The following is a 17,848-nucleotide window of genomic DNA, read 5'->3' on the forward strand; positions in this document are numbered from 1 at the left end:
ACCCGTGCTCCCACGGGGGGGTGTATAGCCAGAAGGGGAGGGGCCTTACACTTTTGAGTGTAGTACTTTGTGCGGCCTCCGGAGGCAGTAGCTATACACCCAATTGTCTGGGTCTCCCAATTAGGAGCGAAAAAGAAAAATTGTCAAAAGCCATTTGGTCAAAGACCAAGGGAAGGAAAACGTGCAGAATAAACTGCAGGTACTCCGACGCAACGTGCGCACATAGCCTTACTCATATGATTTTCCACCTCCATGTGGACTTCCATTGAGTTTTTGGACCAGAAACTCAACATATTTTAGGAGCTATAAGATTTGGAGGAGATTTTAACGAGTTTCTGCTGAGATCTCATCAGTGGCAATGTGCACACAATATCTTTTTCAGAGAGTTTTTGCCACAGGAACAACCTGGAAAAGTTTTAAAAAGCATTCAAGTTTTAAAAAAAAAAAACATTTGTACACATGGAAGGGTTTTTTTTTTAGGAGCTTTTGGAGCAGAAACTTTCTTTATCCTCCTAAAAAAAAATCAAGACATCTCAAAAACTTGAATAAGTTTCTGCTTTGAAATCTCTGCAAAAAGACATTGTGTGCATATACTCATAACGTTTCCCCCCCACACTAAAAAAAAAAAAAAAATGGCACCATGTGCACGACAGGCATATTTTTACTTTTGGAAGAACTAGGAAGACTATTCAAAAGGAATATTAATGCATTCTTTTCATGTATGTTTTAGAGCAGAATCTGCTGAATAATCCTTGTCAAAAAGGTTCCTATGAACATACCCTTACAAGGTAAAAAATAGTTTAAAAAATGTAAACCCAGGTAAAATGAGAGCAATAGAATGAAAAGGAATGTAGCGTCACCTGTAGACTGCAGATGGTATTGCTTGCTGTCTGAGGCCCTGTGCGCACGCTGTGGATTTACCGAGGATTGTGGCGTGGATTTGCTGCAGAAAATGTGTCTAACATTTCTGCAGTCATTCCCCAGCAAATCCTATGGGTTTTAAAAAATGCTGTGCACACACTGCGTTTTTTTATACCCGCGGATTTTCCGCTGCAGAATTAATGAGCATGTCACTTCTTTTCAGCAGGTACCTGTGGTTTTTGCCATAGATAATGCGGAAAATCCACAGTAAATCTGCGGCAAACCGCGGTAAAACCGCATGTGGATTTTGCTACGGTTTTTTTACCGCAGGTGTGGGATTCTTTAAGAGGGTCCGGATTTTGCTTAAGAAAAAGGCACTTTCTAGTGTGCACATAGCCACAAAGGGAATCTGTAAAAATGGGGTTAATCTGCAGGTTAATAGTGTTTGGAACCTGCCCGATGCCTGCACTCAGAGCCCCGATGCCGGAAGGCAATTAAGGCCGATGTCACGATGTGCCTTGTTCGAGTCTCGTGTTGCATTACCTGGCACAGACTCACACTCTCCTCACAGGAGCGGGTCGGTTGCATGCATCTCTATGCAGCTGAGACGCTCCTGTCCGGAGAGTGTGTGGCCGTGACGGGTGATGCAACGCGAGACTCGCGTGAGATACATGTGAGGCACTCGCAAGTATGACACTAACCTAACTTTATTCCTCGCGGCAGCGATGGGTTACAGTAACGAGGGCGGCGCCGGTTCAGTCACCGCTCTGTGTATGGAGAACGGCGGCTCTAACCTTGCCCCCAGCTCTGACGGACAGCCGGGTCTAATGATGACTGCGCCAAGTGCACAAGGTCCAGACTTGGATACGGGACTTTGGTGGAAGAACCAAAGCCTCAACCAACACGTCTGGGATAAACTAGACCAGAGATTATGATCATGGCCTCTCCCCAAAATCAGGGTCTCACCTCACCAAGACTCTTCTGGATTAAGGGGGCAAAAATGACCAGAAACGACTCCAAACCCTTCGTAACTGTTATCTATATATATAATTGCCTTATTCTGTCTGTCTGTCTGTCTGTCTTGCTCCAAAATTGTGTCCTTACGGTGACACAAAGCTGATTGGCCGCTGGGCTCGCCATGGCCCCGCCCCCCCGCACAGATTGGCCGCTCGCCTCGGCTCCGCCCCCCACGAATTGGTCGCTCGCCTCTCCCTGGCCCCGCTCTCCGCATGGATTGGCCACTCGCCCCGGCCCTCCGCACGCATCGCCAGACATAACCTTGCGCTGCTGGGATCGTGACGGAGCCGGTGAACGCTGGTAACCATTATACACATCGGGTAACTAAGGTCCCTTAGTTACCCGATGTGTATCATAGATGCCAGCGTACACCGGCTCCCGGTACACATGTGCAGGGAGCCGGCATTATACTCCTCTCCCCCCAGGACTACTCCTCCTATTATAGTCCTCCTATTATACTCCTCTCTGAGTATAATAGGAGAACTATTATAGCATGGGGGATGGAGCACGATGGGGAGTGCGCAGCATGGAGGATGTAGCACGATGGGGGGTGCGCAGCATGGGGGATGTAGCACGATGGGGGGTGCGAAGCATGGGGGATGGAGCACGATGGGGAGTGCGCAGCATGGAGGATGGAGCACGATGGGGAGTGCGCAGCATGGGGGATGGCGCACGATGGGGAGTGCGCAGCATGGAGGATGGAGCACGATGGGGAATGCGCAGCATAGGGGATGGAGCACGATGGGGGGTGTACAGCATGGGGGATGGGGCACGATGGGGGGTGCGCAGCATGGGGGATGTAGCATGATGGGGAGTGCGCAGCATGGGGGATGGAGCACGATGGGAGGTGCACACCTCCCCCCAACACACACACACAACACACACACTGGGAACCACAAACACCGCCATACACATACACCCACACACACAGACAACGCCGCACACACACAACACCCAACACACAAACACCGCGGCATACATAAATATACGCACATACCGCACAACACACACATTGCACAAAACATACCTCCCCCAAAACACACCACACACACACACACAACGCGACAGACACACAGCGCTCCACAAACAACGCAACACACATACAACACCGCTCTCACCCCCCGCCACACCCAGACAACACCCAGAACATGTACAGGGCCCTACACAAACACTTGGTAACTACACACAACAACATCTATATATATAACAAAAATCATACATGAACTACACAATACGTAAATTCTAGAATACCCGATGCGTAGAATCGGGCCACCTTCTAGTTTCTGCATATTTGTCCATATAATGTATCTCCTTATAGGTGATCCTCAAAAGTGTTTTAGATATGTAAATGTATTCCATTTTTTTCTAGGGGTCATATTCTCCCAAAAAAAGGCAGTTTGCACTGGTGAAAAGGAAGAAGAAAGCATTAGACAAGGTGAAGCATCAGTCCGAGCACACGGTTGTCAGTCTGCAGACGCAGGTACTTACCCAAGAGCACAATGCCTAATGATACAGAAGTGTTACATCCGTGTCTGAACCATCTCCTACGTGCACTGGGGGATACAGTGAGGGTCCTACTTTACATTAGTCAGGATGAGACTTGTGGTCCCGACTAGACCTTGTTGTCCATGTTTTACTGCAAAGTGATGATAATCCCCAGTTGTAATCATCTCTCTGCTGTGAGCCTCGGGTGGGACCAACCCCCAGCAACTTCTAGCTGCCAGTAATAGTTTGTTATTACCAAAGTTTGTTGCTTCTAGCTTTAGTATTCTGGCTTTTCTGGTTTTAATTCCTTTTTCTCGATTTTGCATTTTACTTTTCCCTTGTCTGGCTTTCACTCTGCCAGCCCGCTCCACCGGTCAGCAGCCACTCCATGTATGTAACCCTAGGGGCCCTGCGTAACTCCAGGTAGGGGTTAAAGGGTCACAGTCAGGTCCCCCATTCCCTCCAACGCAGCAGCATTCGTATATGTATTTTCTGGTTTTAATTCCCTTCTTAATTTTGCATTTTCCTTGTCCCACGTCGGATCTGGCTTTCACTCTGCCAGCCCGCTCCACCGGTCAGCAGCCACTCCATGTATGTAACCCTAGGGGCCCTGCGTAACTCCAGGTAGGGGTTAAAGGGTCACAGTCAGGTCCCCCATTCCCTCCAACGCAGCAGCATTCGTATATGTATTTTCTGGTTTTAATTCCCTTCTTAATTTTGCATTTTCCTTGTCCCACGTCGGATCTGGCTTTCACTCTGCCAGCCCGCTCCACCGGTCAGCAGCCACTCCATTGATGTAGCCCTAGGGTCCCTGCGTAACTCCAGATAGGGGTTGATGGGATACGATCAGGACCCCCATTCCCTCCAACGCAGCAGCATTTGTATATGTATTTTCTGGTTTTAATTCCTTGATTTTGCATTTTCCTTGTCCCTCGTCGGTTCTGGCTTTCACTCTGCCAGCCCGCTCCACCGGTCAGCAGCCACTCCATGGATGTAACACTAGGGTCCCAGCATAACTCTAGATAGGGGTTAAAGGGAAGGTGTCAGGTCCCCCATTCCCTCCAATGCAGCAACATTCATATAAGTATTTTCTGGTTTTAATTCCTTTCTTGATTTTGCATTTTTCTTGTCCCTCGTCGGATCTGGCTTTCACTCTGCCAGCCCGCTCCACCGGTCAGCTGCCACTCCATGGATGTAACCTTAGGGGCCCTGCGTATCTCCAGATAGGGGGGTTAAAGGGAAACTATCAGGTCCCCCATTCCCTCCAAACCAGCAGCATTTGTATATGTATTGCTAAATTCCCTACCTATCCAGCCCTTTAATGATAGCCAAATCTATGTTTAAAAAAAGTATTTATAAGCTTCGTTTTTCTTATGCTAATTAGGCCTTTGACTAGTCAATGGGGCGTTAGTTTCCCCAGACTAGTCGGCCCTTTCCGCATGATCTCGGTATGATCACATGAATTGCAAAAACAAAGGTGATCGCCAGCTCCCTGCAAATCACTGCAGAGTCCTGATCTCAGGGTTGGTGCAGTCGAACCTCAACCAATCAGCAAGTTAGCACCTCTTCTATGGATAGGTGACAACTTCTAAAAATGGAAAAACCCTTTAAGTTTTAATAGAGATCGGTTACAGTCGAAAGATGCATTCACAGTTCTGTAGGATGCAAAGATGAAATCCTGGCACCCCCTGCTGGTCATTTACACTCTCTGCACTATACACCAAGAACGTCACAGTTAACTTCACCCGGTGCATAAAAGGGAGTCGGCTGTTAAGGAAGAGTGTTTGACATCCTTGCTGACAGTTTCCACTGACAACGAGTAGATATTTTATGGGTTTTAAATGGTCCTTGTACTTTCAGACAACGTAATCTAATTTGATATATGTGATAATCTGCAAATCACTTTCATAAATTATGTTACCCCTCAAAATTTGCTCAGTATGTCGGCCATTAAGACCACAAGTCGTCATTCTTTTAGCACTTTTCTTTTGGAGAAAATTTTTGGATTTTAGGCATTTTTATGTTTGTGCCATTCATTTGTCTGGATTTTATTGGAGTTTTATGATAGGTTTTCTTGTTTTGTTTTTTTTTTTCAATCCTCGTCATTTTTTAGGATAACTCAACAATGAGGATTAGGGTTTTCATTATCCAGATGTTCTCAGATAATTAATCTTTTGTAACGTTTGTAAATGTCACAATTTTTCAGTAGTTTAAGACTAAGATACGATATTTTACTTTATAAAGACACAAAAAAGCAAAAGGAGCGGGAAAAAAGCATCATTCAATCTGTACCAGATTTATTGAACATTGCGTGTTATTTTCGTGAGTTTAGCACAAAGTTCACAAGTGAAAAAAAAGAGAAAGGCAAGACAGAAAAGGACTAAAAACAAATGCAAGAGATGAATCGACACCAAACTGACTCCCTTCTGTGTAATGTGCTGGGGGCGGGGTTTTATCTCTCTACAAGTGGGGGTGGGGCTTTATCTCTCTACAAGAAGTGGGGGTGGGGCTTTATCTCTCTACAGGAAGTGGGGGCTAAGCTTTCTCTCTCTACAGGAAGTGGGGGCGAAGCTTTCTCTCTCTACAGGAAGTGGGGGCGAAGCTCTCTCTCTCTACAGGAAGTGGGGGCGGGGCTTTATCTCTCTACAGGAAGTGGGGGCAGGGCTTTATCTCTCTACAGGAAGTGGGGGCGAAGCTCTCTCTCTCTACAGGAAGTGGGGGCTAAGCTTTCGCTCTCTACAGGAAGTGGGGGCGAAGCTTTCTCTCTCTACAGGAAGTGGGGGCGGGGCTTTATCTCTACAGGAAGTGGGGGCGAAGCTTTATCTCTCTACAGGAAGTGGGGGTGGGGCTTTATTGCTCTACAGGAAGTGGGGGCGAAGCTTTATCTCTCTACAGGAAGTGGGGGCGAAGCTTTATCGCTCTACAGGAAGTGGGGGCTAAGCTTTATCTCTCTACAGGAAGTGGGGGCTAAGCTTTCTCTCTCTACAGGAAGTGGGGGCGAAGCTTTCTCTCACTACAGGAAGTGGGGGCAGGGCTTTATCTCTCTACAGGAAGTGGGGGCGAAGCTTAATCTCTCTACAGGAAGTGGGGGCGGGGTTTTATCTCTGTACAGGAAGTGGGGGCTAAGCTTAATCTCTCTACAGGAAGTTGGGGGCGGGGCTTTATCTCTCTACAGGAAGTGGGGGCGAAGCTTTATCTCTCTACAGGAAGTGGGGGCGGGGCTTTATCTCTCTACAGGAAGTGGGGGCGAAGCTTTATCTCTCTACAGGAAGTGGGGGCTAAGCTTTCTCTCTCTACAGGAAGTGGGGGCGAAGCTTTCTCTCTCTACAGGAAGTGGGGCGGGGCTTTATCTCTCTACAGGAAGTGGGGGCAGGGCTTTATCTCTCTACAGGAAGTGGGGGCGAAGCTCTCTCTCTGTAAAGGAAGTGGGGGCGGGGCTTTATCTCTACAGGAAGTGGGGGCGAAGCTTTCTCTCTACAGGAAGTGGGGGCGGGGCTTTATCTCTCTACAGGAAGTGGGAGCGGGGCTTTATCTCTCTACAGGAAGTGGGGGCGAAGCCTTATCTCTCTACAGGAAGTGGGGGCGGGGCTTTATCTCTCTACAGGAAGTGGGGGCGAAGCTTTATCTCTCTACAGGAAGTGGGGGCTAAGCTTTCTCTCTCTACAGGAAGTGGGGCGAAGCTTTCTCTCTCTACAGGAAGTGGGGGCGGGGCTTTATCTCTCTACAGGAAGTGGGAGCGGGGCTTTATCTCTCTACAGGAAGTGGGGGCAAAGCTTTATCTCTCTACAGGAAGTGGGGGCGAAGCTTTATCTCTCTACAGGAAGTGGGGGTGGGGCTTTATCTCTCTACAGGAAGTGGGGGCGGGGCTTTCTCTCTACAGGAAGTGGGGGCGAAGCTTTCTCTCTCTACAGGAAGTGAGGGCGAAGCTTTATCTCTCTACAGGAAGTGTGGGCGGGGCTGTATCTCTCTACAGGAAGTAGGAGGTGGCATTATTTACCTCTACAGGAATTGTGGGCGTGTATTTTGTTTTTTTATAGGAAGATGCGGTGGGCTGTTTCTCTACAGTAAGTGGGAGCAGGCCTTTGCTCACTTTAGGAAGTAAGGGCAGGTCGTTGTCTTACTTCAGGAAGTGGGGGCAGGTCGTTGTCTCACTACAGGAGGTGGGGGCAGGTCTTTGCCTCACTTCAGGAAGTGGGGACAGGTCTTTGCCTCACTACAGGAGGTGGGGCAGGTCTTTGTCTCACTCCAGGAAGTGGGGGCAAGTCTGTCTCTCACTCCAGGAAGTGGGGGCAGGTCTTTGTCTCACTCCAGGAAGTGGGGGCAGGTCTTTGTCTCACTCCAGGAAGTGGGGGCAGGTCTTTTCCTCAATCCAGGAAGTGGGGCGGATCTTTTCCTCAATCCAGGAAGTGGGGGTGGGTTTTTGTCTCACTACAGGAAGTGGGGGCAGGTCTTTTCCTCAATCCAGGAAGTGGGGGCGTGGCTATGTTTCACTACAGGAAGTGGGGGCAGGTCTTTTCCTCAATCCAGGAAGTGGGGGCGTGTCTTTGTCTCACTACAGGAAGTGGGGGCAGGTTTTTTTCTATACAGGAACTAGGGCAAGACTTTTTATCTCTACAGGAAATGAGGGTGTTTTTTTTACTCCTTAAAGGAATTGGAGGCGCGTTTGTTTTCCTGCTTCAGCTTTTCTCTCTCCGAAAAACATAGAGTAGGGCTTTCCGTTCAGGTTAGGCAAGGTATTCAAAAATGGCAGGCTCAGAAACTGCTGGGAAGTTGAGATAAGGAAGTTCCTATACTGATCGTGCTGGCAGAATTCTGATGAAGGGAAACCACCCACTCAAAAAGAATAACTGGCAAGTCTCAAGAGCGGGAGAATTGAGTTTCAAGACATTTTAGACATGTTTTTGCAGCATATGCAGTTGTTTGTCATACGGACAGTAAGACCAGGCTTTGCTATAGTTTTTGGGTCAAAGAATAGGTTCCCTTTATATAAGAATCACTAGAAGATAGTAGTACAATGTACAGTATGTATACACGCACGGTCTATATATAATGGTCTATATAGGTGGAACCTTTGAATTTTAATGAAGATCCTTGATTTCCACTTCCAGGTCGATGATCTGATTGAAACCATTGCAGACAAATCCAGTAAATTGCTGGCGCAGAGGAACGAGCAGCTACGCGAGTGCGAATCTCTTGGGGATGAAATCCTTCAATGTTCGAAGCAGTTTCAGAGAATCTCCAAGAAGAACACGAGAAAGTACAAATTTAAGAACGTTTGTTTCCCTTGTATCTGCTGCTGTTACTAGAGGCTCATTAACGTCTATGTTACATGGAAAGTATCATCCGCTTCTCCCAGCAGTGATTATAACGAGTTTCTCCATCGCGGTCCCTCGGCTAAAGGACGGGCGCGATTACACAATCAAATAAAGTGGAGCGAAAAAACAAACTAAGAATCTCCCTACGCGGCTCATTTATACAATATCTACCCATCTACATGCGTGACGCATAAGCAGAAAGGAATGTGATTCCGGGCAAATAAACGTTCACTCTCCGCTCGGCTCCGGCGAAGGAAATAGTAGCTGGAGTGTTGTCCAAATACATAATGGTGACGTCGTATGGCGGTGCAGGTGTCGGCCTCCCGTTAAAAATGACGCCTTTTTTGTAGAATTTGGATGGAGAAATCGAAGCAGTATGCAAATCAGGTTGGAAGTGCACTGGAGGCGTGTCAATGCAGTAGATATGCCCCGCCCCAATGCACTTCCAGCCTGATTTGCATAAAGCTTCTACTAAAGATTTGTCGTGACTGGTGCATCAGATCGGTAGAAAAAAAGGTTTCATTTTCAAAAGGAGGGACAAGAATGCAATCACTTCCATATTTTAAAACGACGGCTTCCCTGCAAAAGTGTTTTTTTTTTTTGCAATAATAAAGGAGGTTAGAAAACTAAAAAATATATATTTTTTTATTTCGGAACAGGACCACCACCATCTATAGGTTGTATCTGGTAATATAAAGCCAAACTGCAATCCCAGACAATACCCTGGCTTACGATTGGTGCTCTTTATGGTTAAAAAGAAGGGAATTTTGTTTACTTACCGTAAATTCCTTTTCTTCTAGCTCCTATTGGGAGACCCAGTCAATTGGGTGTATAGCTTCTGCCTCCGGAGGCCACACAAAGTATTACACTTTAAAAAGTGTAACCCCTCCCCTCTGCCTATACACCCCCCCGTGCATCACGGGCTCCTCAGTTTTGGTGCAAAAGCAGGAAGGAGGAAACTTATAAATTGGTCTAAGGTAAATTCAATCCGAAGGATGTTCGGAGAACTGAAACCATGAACCAAAAGAACAATTCAACATGAACAACATGTGTACACAAAAGAACAAACAGCCCGAAGGGAACAGGGGCGGGTGCTGGGTCTCCCAATAGGAGCTAGAAGAAAAGGAATTTACGGTAAGTAAACAAAATTCCCTTCTTCTTTGTCGCTCCATTGGGAGACCCAGACAATTGGGACGTCCAAAAGCAGTCCCTGGGTGGGTAAAATACCTCAATAAAAAAAGAGCCTAAAACGACCCCCTCTTACAGGTGGGCAACCGCCGCCTGAAGGACTCGCCTACCTAGGCTGGCGTCTACCGAAGCATAGGTATGCACCTGATAGTGTTTCGTGAAAGTGTGCAGACTAGACCAGGTAAGCTGCCTGACACACCTGCTGAGCCGTAGCCCGGTGCCGCAATGCCCAGGACGCACCCACGGCTCTGGTAGAATGGGCTTTCAGCCCCAAAGGAAGCGGAAGCCCAGAAGAACGGTAGGCTTCAAGAATCGGTTCCTTGATCCACCGAGCCAAGGTTGACTTGGAAGCCTGCGAACCCTTACGCTGGCCAGCGACAAGGACAAAGAGCGCATCTGAACGGCGCAGGGGTGCCGTGCGAGACACGTAGAGCCGGAGTGCTCTCACCAGATCTAACGAGTGCAAATCCTTTTCACATTGGTGAACTGGATGAGGCATAATGAAGGTAAGGGGATATCCTGAGATGAAAAGGGGATACCACCTTAGGGAGAAATTCCGGGACCGGACGCAGAACCACCTTATCCTGGTGAAAAACCAGGAAGGGGGCTTTGCATGACAGCGCTGCCAGCTCCGATACTCTACGGAGCGATGTAACTGCCACTAGAAATGCCACCTTCTGCGAAAGACGTGATAAAGAGATATCCCGCAGCGGCTCGAAAGGTGGTTTCTGAAGAGCCAATAGCACCCTGTTAAGATTTCAGGGTTCCAGCGGACGCTTGTAAGGTGGGACTATGTGGCAAACTCCCTGCAGGAACGTGCGGACCTGCGGAAGCCTGGCTAGGCGCTTTTGAAAAAATACAGATAGCGCCGATACTTGTCCCTTGAGAGAGCCGAGAGACAAACCCTTGTCCATTCCGGATTGAAGGAATGAAAGAAAAGTGGGTAAGGCAAAGGGCCAGGGAGTAAAACCCTTTTCAGAGCACCAGGATAAGAAGATCCTCCAAGACCTGTGATAGATCTTGGCGGACGTTGGTTTCCTGGCCTGTCTCATAGTGGCAATGACATCTTGAGATAACCCTGAGGACGCTAGGAGCCAGGACTCAATGGCCACACAGTCAGGTTGAGGGCCGCAGAATTCAGATGGAAAAACGGCCCTTGAGAAAGCAAGTCTGGGCGGTCTGGGAGCACCCACGGTTGACCCACCGTGAGATGCCACAGATCCGGGTACCACGACCGCCTCGGCCAATCTGGGGCGACGAGAATGGCGCGACGACAGTCGGACCTGATTTTGCGCAGCACTCTGGGCAGCATCGCCAGAGGAGGAAATACATAGGGCAGTCGAAACTGCGACCAATCCTGAACTAATACGTCCGCCGCCAGAGCTCTGTGATCCTGAGACCGGGCCATGAATGCCGGGACTTTGTTGTTGTGCCGTGACGCCATGAGATCGACGTCCGGCGTTCCCCAGCGGCGACAGATCTCTCGAAACACGTCTGGGTGAAGAGACCATTCCCCCGCGTCCATGCCCTGTCGACTGAGAAAATCTGCTTCCCAGTTTTCTACGCCCAGGATGTGAACTGCGGAGATGGTGGAAGCTGTGGCTTCCACCCACTGCAGAATCCGTCAGACTTCCTGGAAGGCTTGACGACTGCGAGTGCCACCTTGGTGGTTGATGTATGCGATGGCAGTGGCGTTGTCCGACTGGATCCGGATCTGCCTGCCCTCCAGCCAACGATGGAAAGCCAATAGGGCTAGATACACTGCCCTTATCTCCAGAATATTGATCTGAAGGGAAGACTATCGGAGTCCAGGTTCCCTGAGCCCTGTGGTGGAGAAAAACCGCCCCCCACCCTGACAGGCTCGCGTCCGTGGTGACCACAGCCCAGGTGGGGGGTAGGAAGGATTTTCCCTGCGACAGAGAGTTGGGAAGGAGCCACCACTGAAGTGACGTCTTAGTTGCAAGGGAAAGAGAGACGTTCCTGTCGAGTGAAGTCGACCTCCTGTCCCATTTGCGGAGAATGTCCCACTGGAGTGGCCGCAGATGGAATTGCGCGAAGGGCACTGCCTCCATCGCTGCCACCATCTTCCCCAGAAAGTGCATGAGGTGCCTCAAGGGGTGTGACTGACCCCGGAGAAGAGATTGCACCCCTGCCTGCAGCGAAAGCTGTTTGTCCAGTGGTAGCATGACTACTGCTGACTGAGTATGAAACTCCATCCCAAGGTACGTCAGTGATTGGATCGGTGTCAACTTGGATTTTGGGAAGTTGATGATCCACCCGAACTGCTGGAGAGTCGCCAGAGCGACGGAAAGGCTGTTTTGACACGCCATCCTGAACTCTATCCTGTAACCGTGAGACAGAATGTCTCTCACCCATCGGTCTTGAACATGTGGCCACCAGGCGTCGCAAAAGCGGGAGAGCCTGCCACCGACCGAGGATGCGGTTCGGGGATGCCGAGAGTCATGAGGAGGCCGCCTTGGAAGCAGTGCCTCCTGCGGCCTTTTGGGGGCGTGACTTGGACCGCCACGCATAGGAGTTCCTCTGGCCTTTCTCCTGCCTGCTGGACGAAGAGGCTTGGGGCTTGGCGGAGGGACGAAAGGACCGAAACCTCGATTGTATTTTCCGTTGCTGAGGTTTCTTTGGTTTGGACTGGGGTAAGGAGGAGTCCTTTCCCTTGGATTCCTTAATAATCTCATCCAATCGTTCACCAAACAAGCGGTCGCCAGCAAACGGCAAACCGGTTAAGAACCTCTTGGAAGCCGAGTCTGCCTTCCATTCGCGCAGCCACATGGCCCTGCGGACTGCCACAGAGTTAGCGGATGCCACCGCTGTACGGCTAGCAGAGTCTAGAACTGCGTTCATGGCGTAGGAAGAAAAAGCTGACGCCTGAGAAGTCAAAGACGCAACCTGCGGAGCAGAATTACGTGTGACCGCATTAATCTCAGCCAGACAAGCTGAAATAGCTTGGAGTGCCCACACGGCTGCAAAAGCCGGGGCAAAAGACGCGCCCGTGGCTTCATAGACGGATTTCACCAGGAGCTCTATCTGCCTATCAGTGGCATCCTTTAGCGATGAGCCATCTGCCACCGATACCACAGATCTAGCCGCCAATCTAGAGACTGGAGGATCCACCTTGGGACATTGAGCCCAACCCTTAACTACGTCAGAGGGGAAGGGGTAACGTGTGTCAGTAAGGCGCTTAGTAAAGCGCTTGTCCGGAACCGCTCTGGGCTTCTGGACAGCATCTCTGAAGTTAGAGTGATCAAAAACGCACTCCGTGTACGTTTAAGGGAACCGAAACTGGTGTTTCTCCTGCTGAGAAGTCGACTCCTCTACAGGTGGCGGCGGGGGAGAGATATCCAACACCTGGTTGATGGACGAGATAAGGTCATTTACTATGGCGTCCCCTTCAGGTGTGTCTAGATTGAGAGCAACGTCAGGGTCAGAGCCCTGAGCTGCGACGTCCGCCTCGTCCTCCAGAGAGACCTCAATCTGGGAACCCGAGCAGCGTGAAGAAGTCGGGGAAGATTCCCAGCGGGCCCGCTTAGCTGGTCTGGGACTGTGGTCCGGGCCGGAGTCCTCCACGTGAGACCTAGGGCCCCCCCTGGGAACGTGCTGTGGCGCGGCCAGAGAGGGGCCTGGAGGCGAAGATCCGACAGGGCCCGGGGCCTGTGTAAGGACCGGTCTGGACTGCAAAGCCTCAAGCAGCTTGGCAGACCATTTGTCCATAGACTGAGCCATGGATTGTGAGAGTGACTCAGAGAGTTTTTCAGCAAAAACTGCAAACTCTGTCCCTGCCGCCTGGACAGGGGGAGCAAGGGGTTCTACCTGAGCCGAGGGGCCCACTAGTGACCGAGGCTCCGGCTGAGCAAGCAAAACAGGGGTTGAGCATTGCTCACAGTGAGGGTAGGTGGAACCCGCAGGTAACTTAGCCGCACAAGAGGTACAGGTCGCAAAATAACCCTGTGCCTTGGCACCCTTGCTCCTTGTGGACGACATGCTGTTGTCTCCTAGGAGAGTGATCACTGAGGGTATATGGGGAGTGTATACAGCCCGACCGAACAGCAATATATAAATATATATATAGTATCTATTCCGGCACCCTGGGGGGGACCAGAACCGGGTGACCGGTGTGGCTTACCGACCGCTAAAAAGCGGAGTGTGTGTCCTCCAGATTCCCTGCCTTAGGTCTCCCAGCGTTGCAGAGCTCTTTCCAGGAAATCCTCCACAGGCAGAATGCCAAAGAAATGGCTGCCGGAGCTCTCTGGGGAGGAGTGGGGCCGTGGGCGGCGTTAGAAAAGTGCGGGAATCTGGAGTCCCCACAGTGATCAGTGAGGGGGGAGGAAACATACAGGATGCTCCGGCCCTCACATCCGACGTCAGGTCGGCAGTCCCGCCCTTACCCCTGATAGACAGGCCCGGGGGCGGGAGTTTTGCTACTAGGCCGCAATTGAAGCCGGGGACTAAATTTAAGACCGCGGCCGACAAACAGGCGCGGTCGGCGCGGACATCCGCCGGCCGTCACAAATAAGCAGCTGCTACAGTGTCCGGGATGAAGGCGCTCCATGCACATCCCCCATGGGGATACAGAGTACCTTAGTGTTGCAGGGCCCGGTCCCTAAGGATAAATAAACTCCTGTCCGACAGATTCCCACAGGGGCTGCGGAGGGAGCACGGTCCCAGTGACTGGATGACCGCTCAGGATCCCACTTCTCCCAGAGCCGCTAAGGGATGGTGAAGGAGACGGCATGAGGCTCCGGCCTTTGTACCCACAATGGGTACCTCAACCTTAACAACACCGCCGACGTAGTGGGGTGAGAAGGGAACATGCCGGGGGCCCCGTGGGGGCCCACTTTTCTTCCAACCGATATAACTAAAATGAGAATGTGAGTGGATGTGTGCCTCCTTCCACACAAAGCATAAAACTGAGGAGCCCGTGATGCACGGGAGGGTGTATAGGCAGAGGGGAGGGGTTACACTTTTTAAAGTGTAATACTTTGTGTGGCCTCCGGAGGCAGAAGCTATACACCCAATTGTCTGGGTCTCCCAATGGAGCGACAAAGAAAATAAATAAAATAAAACAAAAAAAATTAGAAAAAAAAATTTAAAATAAATAAACTTTACTTTTCTGATTTCGTGTGTAATCTATGGCTGGAAATAAAAACAGATTGCAGATGTCAGAAGAAGGATGAAAAGACAGATCTTATTGGTGCAGCTCTCGCTCCCCCAGGAAAGGAAGAAAATCTGAAGATACGTACAATACAGGATCCATTCTTTGTAGTAAACCGAGTGTTACGTTTCCAATCTGGATTAGGGCCTTCACCAGGATAGTACACGCTGTGTGTCTCCTCCCAACTAGGGTAAAACATTTTCCAAAGATTGCAGCTGTAACAAGTGAACTTCTCCATAAATTATCACCACTACTCCATATGGACAGAAAACAGAACCAAAAACGTAGATGAGACCTCAGATAACTTACCATTGAAATCAGAGGATGACTCCAGTATTATTTAACAATATTAGAACACTTTTAGCAAGAAAAAGTGTGTGTGCATATAGCAGAGCTGAGTTTTTGTGTGTATCTAGCAGAGTTGTGTCTGTGTGCATCACAGTCTTGTATGTATACAGGAACATTGGATGTATATGTGGTAGAGGTCTTTGTGTATCTAGCAGGTCAGTGTGTATGTATATATGTAACAGGGCAGTGTCTGTGTGTATGTAGCAGGGCAGTGTATATATATATGTATGTACGTAGCAGGTCTGTGTACGTGTGTGTGTATATATATATATATATATATATATGTATGTTGCAGGTCTGTGTATATGTATATATGTAACAGGGCAGTGTCTGTGTGCATGTAGCAGGGCAGTGTATATATATATGTATGTACGTAGCAGGTACGTGTGTGTGTGTGTGTGTGTGTGTGTGTGTATATATATATGTATTTTGCAGGTCTGTGTATATGTATATATGTAACAGGGCAGTGTCAATGTGTATGTAGTAGGGCAGTGTATATGTGTATGTATATGTATGTACGTAGCAGGTCTGTGTACGTGTGTGGTGTGTGTGTGTGTGTATATATATATATATATATATATATATATATATATATATATATATATATATATATATATATATATATATATATATATATATATATATATATATATATATATATATATATATATATATATATATATATATATATATATATATATATATATATATATATATATATATATATATATATATATATATATGTTGCAGGTCTGTGTATATGTATGTATATATGTAACAGGGCAGTGTGTGTGCATGTATATGTATGTACGTAGCAGGTCAATGTACGTACGTGTGTGTGTGTATATATATATATCACTTGTCATAGCGCTACACACAGCGCGAAATGGCTGTTGTCTGTCTCCCGTCCCCGCACCCTCTCCTCTCCCCACTGTTCCTGCGTTTATGTCTGCGATAGCAGAATAAAGTTGTTTGGCCACTTTCTGAGTGATTTGCCGCCTTTTTCTTCCTCACCTTTGGATATATATATATGTATGTTGCAGGTCTGTGTATATGTATGTATATATGTAGCAGGGCAGTGTATATGTGTGTGTATATGTATGTACGTAGCAGGTGTGTGTATGTAGCAGAGCTGTGCATGTGTAACTGTACATAATGTGAATGATGTATAGATCTACATGTATAATACACACGCAGTAGACAAACTCTAGCAATACATCTATTATATCCTTATTGTACCCTACTGAACAAAATTGAGTAATATTGACCCCTCCACTTCTTTACACTACCAAGGAAGTTTGAAATAGAAGGAAGTAGATTCTTCCTATTTTCTGATATCTAAACTTTGGGTGCGTCTTATAGTAAAGTGCGTCCTGTCCAAAAATTACAGCAATTGAAAAAGAAAAAAAATAAATACAATATTCCTCACTATAATGTCAGAGAAATAGAAAATACATTCATGAAAAAAACTTTAATTGTAATGTATTCAAAAGTTACAAAACCAACTTTAATTAAAAAAACAAAAAAAACAAACAAAACTAAAAGCAGAATAATCAGATGTACACGACCTGCTGTGCACCGTGCGAGGGGGTAAATGGAGACAAACAATATATATATATGTGTGTGTGTGTGTGTACACTGCCGTCTCCACAAAGCACAACCCAGAGGTGGCTTCTGTTACATCGATCATCCAGTCTTTTTTTAGGATTTACTTATAGGGACACTATAGAAAAAAAAACTGATACTGTATGATGCTCGGTGCGGGACCGGAGGGACCGGAGGGATCGGGCACCAGACATGTTCTTTTATGAGACGAATGAGATTTTCTTTGGAGTCGCTCAGGCCAGTAACTACTGACTGCTCGTTGCCATTTGAGAATCTTGAGCTTCTTCTGCCAGTTTTTCATCATCTGGGGGAAAAAAAAAAAAGTAAAAAAATAAGATAAAGAAACGAAATGTCAATCATAGGATATCAATAAACTTCAATTTGCACTAAAAAATAAGGTAAAGACGAATTACAGCAAAAACACGATATTGACCTCTGCCAATCTGGAGACTTAAGGCCCTGTCACACACAGAGATAAATCTGCGGCAGATGTGTGGTTGCAGTGAAATTGTGGACAATCAGTGCCAGGTTTGTGGCTGTGTACAAATGGAACAATATGTCCATGATTTCACTGCAACCAAGGGGAACCTAATAAAGTACAGCCAGCTGCTATAAGCCCTCATATACAGCACTCTTGAATGTATATAATGTTCCCAATCTGTTCTGCATGGCAAAAAAAACATCTTTTATTATACTCACCTATACGGCGGTCTGATGGGCGCCTCTCGTCTTGATCAGTCGCCTCCTCTCTGCTCGCGATCGCCGTCCTCCTTCCTTGCTCCATGTAGATTACATGTCCTATGTCATCCACACGGTGTCCTCCATCGTTCTGCCCTGTAGGCGCACTTCTCTCTACCCT

General features: G+C 48.0%; 2 protein-coding genes across 2 annotated transcripts in view; one reads left to right on the forward strand and one right to left on the reverse strand.

Annotated features, from left to right (window-relative positions):
- The window catches only part of C8H3orf49 (chromosome 8 C3orf49 homolog), a 40,230-nt gene extending 31,561 nt beyond the window's left edge, over positions 1-8,669 (forward strand). Inside the window, exons 4-5 of the mRNA XM_075320687.1 lie at positions 3,248-3,358; positions 8,472-8,669. Of these exons, the coding sequence (XP_075176802.1) occupies positions 3,248-3,358; positions 8,472-8,669 (309 nt within the window). The remainder of the gene's footprint in view (positions 1-3,247; positions 3,359-8,471) is intronic.
- An 8,171-nt stretch (positions 8,670-16,840) lies between these two features.
- Positions 16,841-17,848, reverse strand: part of THOC7 (THO complex subunit 7) — a 37,770-nt gene continuing 36,762 nt past the window's right edge. Inside the window, exon 8 of the mRNA XM_075321371.1 lies at positions 16,841-17,293. Coding sequence (XP_075177486.1) covers positions 17,235-17,293 — 59 coding nt within the window. The 3' untranslated portion in view covers positions 16,841-17,234. The remainder of the gene's footprint in view (positions 17,294-17,848) is intronic.

The sequence above is a fragment of the Anomaloglossus baeobatrachus genome, chromosome 8 (genome assembly GCF_048569485.1).
Source record: "Anomaloglossus baeobatrachus isolate aAnoBae1 chromosome 8, aAnoBae1.hap1, whole genome shotgun sequence".
Lineage (NCBI taxonomy): Eukaryota > Metazoa > Chordata > Amphibia > Anura > Aromobatidae > Anomaloglossus > Anomaloglossus baeobatrachus.